General features: G+C 39.1%; 1 protein-coding gene across 1 annotated transcript; it reads right to left on the bottom strand.

Moving 5' to 3' along the window:
* Positions 1 to 95: 95 nt before the first annotated feature.
* eps8l3a (EPS8 signaling adaptor L3a) lies at positions 96 to 6,753 on the bottom strand. The gene is made up of 20 exons (XM_072452244.1): positions 6,671 to 6,753; positions 6,525 to 6,598; positions 6,012 to 6,076; positions 5,620 to 5,778; positions 4,806 to 4,955; positions 4,589 to 4,653; positions 4,437 to 4,507; positions 4,016 to 4,158; positions 3,841 to 3,943; positions 3,637 to 3,710; positions 3,480 to 3,554; positions 2,934 to 3,079; positions 2,369 to 2,482; positions 2,302 to 2,326; positions 2,174 to 2,214; positions 2,003 to 2,093; positions 1,815 to 1,922; positions 1,422 to 1,507; positions 275 to 407; positions 96 to 201 (listed from the first exon to the last, which is right to left on the bottom strand). The coding sequence occupies exons 1-20, from the start codon at positions 6,730 to 6,732 to the stop codon at positions 190 to 192; spliced, it is 1,797 nt and encodes a 598-aa protein (XP_072308345.1). The 5' UTR covers positions 6,733 to 6,753; the 3' UTR covers positions 96 to 189.
* Positions 6,754 to 7,493: the final 740 nt, after the last annotated feature.

Here is a 7,493-nt window from a genome sequence, read left to right as displayed (position 1 = left end):
TGAATAGTTAGACAGAATGCATAAGTTAAATGTTTACACAAAAAGGCCTCAGTATTAACATAAAATACCTGGTGAGCAACTCAAAATGACATTTGGAAAATAAATGTGAGAATAAAACAATGATCAGAAGTTCAAGTTGGTCTGTGTATGATGGGTGTCTGGGTCTCTTCTCGTCAGTGTTGGCGGTCCTTAATTTCCAGCCTGTATGAAAAATAGCTTGCATTTTTGTGGATAATATGACCATAATGTGAGGAGGCTGCTTTGAGGGACTTACAGCCAGAGCAGCTTTGACGTTCTGCAGCTGATAGAAGACCCTGCCTCCTTCCTCGGGACAGAGGGTCTTCAGCTCTTCTCGGGTCATTCCCAAAAGCATGGAGCCACTCAGGACACCCAGACAACGCACAGTACTGAAAAACAGAATATATGCAACCGCGTTCCCTGTAATTGATTCGGGCAAAATTTTGATAAGAAACTACCGTAGTAATAAATTGGGTGGACTTGCTATTCCTTTCAATAGATAAAGGCTAAATCAAATGATAGCTGGTTACATAACTGTTACAGCACAGTAGTATCACGCTTTCGAAACAATTATCAGTAAAATGGTTGTCAATGTGAACCCTGTACATCATAGATATTTAAAATAAATATTAAAATGAACACCAATCTCGCTGAATGGTCAGATTGCGTTTATGTTCTAGTCTTTGGTGATGTCTTAATTTCACACGGAGAGACGATCCATGAGTTTCAGACTGATGATAATATCAGTCCAAAACAACATATTTATTTTGTACGGTCCTGAAAATATGACCACTAAGCATGAAGCTGAACCCTATGACTATAGCTAAATGGATTTATTTCAGATAGAAAGTAAAAATCCATAAATGTTGAACGAGATTGTCTATTGTTACTGCGAGTATTAAACCTGTGGCTCAAAGTCCTTTCATTTAAATGGAATCACACGCTTGTTTCAAAATATTACATTGACAGGGAAGACTTTGAACTTCGTTAACATTTTTGTTTGATGTAGATAAGCTCAGTAATTACAAAGACATTATGCATCACTGAGCTGCTGCATAGACTGTGCCTCGTGCAGAAGAAACTGTCCAATGGTCTTGAATCCGGCTTTTGCTCAGTGCCTTTAACTCCTAGGGCCTTATTAACGCCTTATCACTTTTTAAAATCGTTTATGTATTCTTTAATGTGTGAATGGGAGCAACAAACCGGACTAAAATATCTGTCTGGATTGATAAATTATCATCCAGCTATCCTAAAACGTAATGAGACATCCTGTTGTTCTGAGGTCCTTGGCAACTAACGCAGGGTAATAAACACTTACAATGGGAGCTGACGTAATCAGGTAAGTGATGGCCTGGAATCAATCATTAATTCTGAAATATTTCTAGGTTAATCAGTGCACTCACATTTTGGTAAAACCCTTGTCTTCAAGCCAAGCTGTCACTTGTGCAGGTTTGGATCTCTTGGTGAGAACTGGTGGACCTTCTACATCCTGAAAGAGACATCCAAACACATGATCTAGAGGACTTTTGTCTAACGTCTCTGGTGGACAGTCCAACGTTATTGCTTTGCCTGGAATTTTCCACAGTTTGTCTAGTCCAATCTGCTGAAAGGTGACCACACTTACATTAAGAATCAAGCACTTTGTAACTGAAATATAACTGAAATATATGAATGATAGTCAAGTTTAATGTCATATTACAGAATATTCCAGCCCAAGCAATAACATCTGCATGGATAACTCACACCAGAAAAGTGACATAGTGCACCTTTAACTTGACCTTACAGATATTGATTACCTCTTCATCCCGCTGCTCGTTTAGAAACTGCAGTACATTATTGGGCACATAACCCTCGTCTCCTTGAGCGTCCCTCACTTTCCACCATTGTTTAGACTTGTCCAGCAGCTGTTCGCGGACAAAAGTTCACTCAACAAACTCAGTCATCAAACAGCTAATGTCAAACAAACGGTGCAGCAGATTCTCACCTCGACCATGTCTCCTTTAGCGATGGTGAGTTCTCTGTGATTTCTGGAGGTGAAGTCGTACATAGCCACCATGTATTCGGCTTCTCTTGAGCTGCAGAGACGTGAAAAGAGGTCAAGCGATTCAAACCATTTACTGTGTCGCCGACTTTTGAATACATTCTATTTATTTACCGCTTTGTATGTTGCTTCATGGGTTTCCATTGCGGTGCATTCTACAACGCCCCATGGATATCACACAGGTACAGTATGTTATCCTGAAAGCTGTTTGTGTTAGATGTGTTTTTGTTACACAAGCTTACCAGACTCGGGCTCTGGGTCCGCAGCCTCTCCATAGGCCTCTCCATAGACCTTATAGACCGCTCAGACCTCTCCATAGGTTCGTGTGGATCCAACACTGCGTTCACATCAAGAGGCTGCCAGCCATCAAAAAACTCTAGATTATAGGTGGAGATGTCGTCCTCGGCTTCAGCCCACTGCGTACTAGACATTCAAAAATACTTCTTATAACTCAACAACATTAATGTAAGTCAATGACAAAGTGGGCAAATGATAAACAATAACTTTGCGACTTCTAGACTAGGCGGTGTCTTGCCCAATTCACAAAAGTGACTTGTACTCGTTTGTGTAGTATTTACTCTATTTTTATTATGATGAACTTTTTGGCAATACGTGTATGGAGACAGAGATGTGCAACGAGATACTTTTAAACAACATAAAGTCACATTATAAATGGCAGATTTCTACACTTCAATAACTACACTGGTTTTAAGGGATATCCATGTATCAGGTTCCGAGTAACGGGATTTGTATGGTATTGTGGACCCTGTATCAAGATTTGTACTGTATCACGAGGTACTAGGCAATACCAAGTAACAATGTCCAGTATCTATCGAGATAAATGTCAATATCATAAAGGACATCCAGACTTTACCCAGTGCTGCTCCAGGCCTCTCCCAGACTCTGCCACAGTTGTTCCTCTTCATCCGTCACCTCGTCCGTCATGAGCTGCACACTGTCCAAGGTCAACACAGGCACCAATATAGAAGGAGGGAGGCCTTCGGGACAGTGAGCTCTGACCTATAATAGGTGGAAACTAGAATGTGATTATGTATTATATTGTATTGTACTCAGGACTCAGAGCTGATCTGCCCACAGTTTGGTTGAACAGGACTGTCTCAGGTTTCCTGCTAAAATCACAACCTCCTTCACAGTTCTCCCATTGTTGCACCCAGACGCTGGAAGATCATGGATTATTAGAGAGACACATCGAGGAAAACAAGCATGGCTCCAATAAAATAAAATTGTAAGACAGCATAAAATGAGGAAATGGCATAGACACATTGACAAACAGTTCATTTTTGATTAAAAGTCAAAGGTATTCCAAAACATTACTCTATAGTCCAAATACATATTATATTAAGATATAACAAATTACATTCACAATTTTCATTGCCATAGTAACATAACATGTACTTACATAGGCCAATGTAGCAAATAAAGAGTGAACAAAGTCTGAAGCACTTGGGTTATGGATCTTCCCATTCAGCTCTCCCTGGACGAATATATAAAGATACACTTTTACACATTGATGATAAGAAATTTGAATAATGAATCCAAATGAAGAAGATACATACCAGTAGGTTAAAACCAGACTTGATTTTGCGTAAACACACAGCAAACTCTTCTGCAGAGGGCATGCCATCCACCACTGAGACAGAATATAAACACAAATATGAATTTGATACAAACTCATTTTCTCCCATATCTGACAAATAATAACAGGCCTAAATGAAGTGCAGCCATATTTCCCCATATTTATTGTTATGAGTTATTAATACCCTTCTTCTTCTTTTTCTTCTTCTTTTTTTCATTTTTGGCTAAAACTGCCGATATTTTCCCCATGAAGATTTCAATATCGCCTAAAATATGATTTAAGATGTCCTGCAAAAGATAGAATATTTAGGGGGAAAATGTAGACCACAACGGGTGCATTTTGTGTGACATGGTTCTGACCACATTTCTATCCAGTTCTGTGTAGATTTGAGGAGGAGCGAAGCTTTCCTCTTCTGTCAGCTGTGGGACAGGGGTCTGCTCTCGGGAGGAGAACGCCTCTTCCTCCTCCTGAAGGGTCGCCTCAGATGCAGTGGTGTCATCTTCTGCTCGGACATAGATATATATATATATATAAATACATTAGAGCAGGGGCGTCTAGACGTTAGGATGACAATATAGTGAATCCTGCTAAATATTGCACTTGTTATAGGGTTGACTGAGACATCACAATGTTTGTTATTTAAGTTATAGTGGTAAAAAGTTTCAGTAAAAAAAATGTTAAATTGGCATGAAGAAGAACTGCTTTTGATGATTTGGGCCAATTCAGCAGGAAGTCTTAAAGGCCATCATTTGGACACAGATGCCCCTGATTGTGCCTCACCATAATCAGGGGCCGTCCACAACAGCACGGGCTCTTCTCGTGGTGGTGATGGAGAGCCGACACTGCCACTGCTGTAAAAGACACAGACTCACAGTAAATGTATATATAATGTAATGAAGTAAATAAAACATTTCGCTCTTCAGCTTCTTTACCTGATACTTGAAATCTCATGTCTACGAGAAAGTGCTTGAGAGAGATGTTTCTCTACTAAGTCGGCCTGCACACATTCAAAATGTAACAACAACAAAGAACATGACAATATGCTCTTTGGACTCAAATGTCCTCTTCTATTATAGGTTATAATCAATGACGCCTAATCTCCCAAATACAAGGAACAAGCTCCAGGCCAATGACTGGGCTGCTGCTCACCCCGACGTCGTCGCACTGGAACAGGAACACGCTGGTTTTAGGTTTTGCCCGGCGCTGCACTGAGACTGTGAGCAGAGAGTTAAAGACTCCAGAGTCCAGGACATACTGGATCTCCACTACATCACTGAAGGATATGCACTCCAGCTCCTCCTGAAAAATACAGGGCAACTTCAGTCGAACATGCAAACTTAAATAGATATTTAAAGCACACTTTTATGCGTCAGTACTGAAATAACATCAAAATACTCAAAATAAAGATAAGATAAGATAAGATATGCCTTTATTGTCCACACATGGGGACATTTTGGTGTTACAACGCAGGTAGATACAGGGGGAAAGGACAGATAACTTATAGAAGTTTAAAAAACACTCTTAATAGAAGAACTCTTATGAACAAAAACTCTTATTAACAAAACTCCTGTAAACAGGTCCTCTCATCTTAATAGGGAATGGAGGGCAGAAAATAAAAATAAAGATAAAATAAAATAATAAAAATAGCTGGCATAAGACAAATAATACTACTAATAATAATAAAAAAGTAAACACTCTTATTATTACTAAAGCTCCGCCCACATAAATTGCTATGGTTAAAACAGAAAATATGTCTCGATGACACTTTGTCCGTCATAATCGTTTTGCAAACACGTTGATTGATTTGACAAATAACCATTCAGATTAATATTTAAGAAACGGTGTTTGCATAACTTTATGGCAGGTGTTTCCATGTGTCTTGTTATTGCTCTTTGGAAGGGCTGTGCTGTGTCACATGACATCACTGTCCCGCTCATAAACCCGCCTTGTGTGGACGCAGTACCTTGGTTTCGATGTCGATGAGGATCATATTTGCCCCTTTCAGAGCCAGGACCATGTTCTGGCCCCACACACGGCCCATCCCGTCCAGCAGCCTCAGCCTCTCCACACAGTCCGATATTCCCCTCAGCTCCTTTCCATCCAGTTCACAGGTAAACAAATGCTGCAACACGCGGCCACAAAATATCAATCCACAGTCTTATAAATTCAGTGGTGTGCAGCTGATATGGGTCTGTGGCCAAAGGCGGACTTTCTTCACAATGCGGTCATTTAATACAAAACCTTAAACATTTTAGAAATATTGTAAAGCATTTTTTGTCTCTAAATTTAAATACACAACTATTCAAGAATACAAGTACTGATAAAGTACTAATACTGACAAAGTAGTGATATTACCTCCACTCTGTACTGAACATTGTCCAACATCTTGTTTATGGAAGCAGCATACTCCTTTCTCTGCACTGTTAAACATAAATAGTGTTGTCAAGTAGGGCTGGGAAACAGTGATAACAATAACACTGTGATATCATTCCTGTGACAAAATGCTATATTGGTAAAATTGCTACTTTATGATTCCACATTTTTCTCTTGAATGCAGCTTTATTCTCAAATTTAAGATAATTTAACCTACAGGCTGAGTCTGAGAGGCAGTTAATGACAGTTGTATTCTGATGTTAAAGACATTGTGAACATGAAATTCCAATGTATTTTCTTCACCAATTGCAATGAAGCGTGAACATTACATAATTTACCTCTTAAAAGCAATATAAAGTTGACATGAATCATGATAAACTAATGATCTGATATCAAGAGAATTGTAATATTTGACTTTATATCATATCGCCCTCCCCCTAATGTCAAGTAGCCATCAGAGACACAAAACTATAATTCAAAATACAGTGTACTCACTATAAACCGCTTTTGCGCTGGGCCTGGACAGATTGGACGCCTGGGATGATGTTTCATCCAATGCAGAGAAGCTGCTGTGGTGAAATCAAAGATATTTTTAGTGAATATTACTGTGTGAGAAACAAAGATTCAATAATAAGACTTACTTTGACTGATAAGATTCGGTAAAGCTGCTGGTGTCACTCGCATAAGGACTGTTCCCCCTCATTATTGTTTCTCTGCACTGACACACCTACAGCATATGTAGAACATACACGGAGTGGAGGGTCATGTTAATCATTCATTTAACAATGTTGACTCGTTTGTTATGAGAAAAGTTTAAAATGTAGTTAAAATTAGAAGATCTGACTTTTATATGATCACGTTATCAATTTAGTTGAAAGCATATTGGCAGATGATTGGATGAGTGTAGCACATACTAGACAAGGTTTAGTAAATAAAAGGGTTGATACAAGTAAAAATGATTACACATCCACATTACCAACAAGTAATACCAGACCAATAGCAAGATGCCATTGTATCCAAATGATCATAATTTAATAAACTTTAGTCAAATTAATTTAGACAAACAAGACTTGATCTACAGACGGAGTTAAATGTCTTACCGGTGATTAGATGTTCAGTCCAGAGCAATGTTTAGTTTAATTGTAAAACCCGTCAGAAGCTTGATCAACCCAGGACTTCCTTATAAAGTGAAGGCCAAAGTCCGACTGGTGACAGCTCCCTGACGGAGCAGGCTCAGATCAGGGTGTGATCCAGAAAAGACGCCCAAGATAGACAAAGGTTACCAAGGAGGTACCAGCTAGTCAGGGGAAAATGCGTATATAGTTTTTAAGATAGTTATTAAAATAAGATTGGAGGAGTCTTAAATAATTAGGGAGTGAAGTCAACTGCTAGAATAACCTAGACCAAAAAGAACTCAAACCCTGAGGGGTTTTAAACTGATCCGCTAGAGGTCACTATTGTAGA

This window comes from Eucyclogobius newberryi, unplaced genomic scaffold, assembly GCF_026437365.1.
Source record: "Eucyclogobius newberryi isolate DKJ021-1_F unplaced genomic scaffold, fEucNew1.0.hap1 SCAF_19, whole genome shotgun sequence".
In the NCBI taxonomy this organism is placed as follows: domain Eukaryota; kingdom Metazoa; phylum Chordata; class Actinopteri; order Gobiiformes; family Gobiidae; genus Eucyclogobius; species Eucyclogobius newberryi.
Note: the sequence above shows the minus strand (reverse complement) of the source record. Positions and strands in the feature narration are given on the sequence as shown.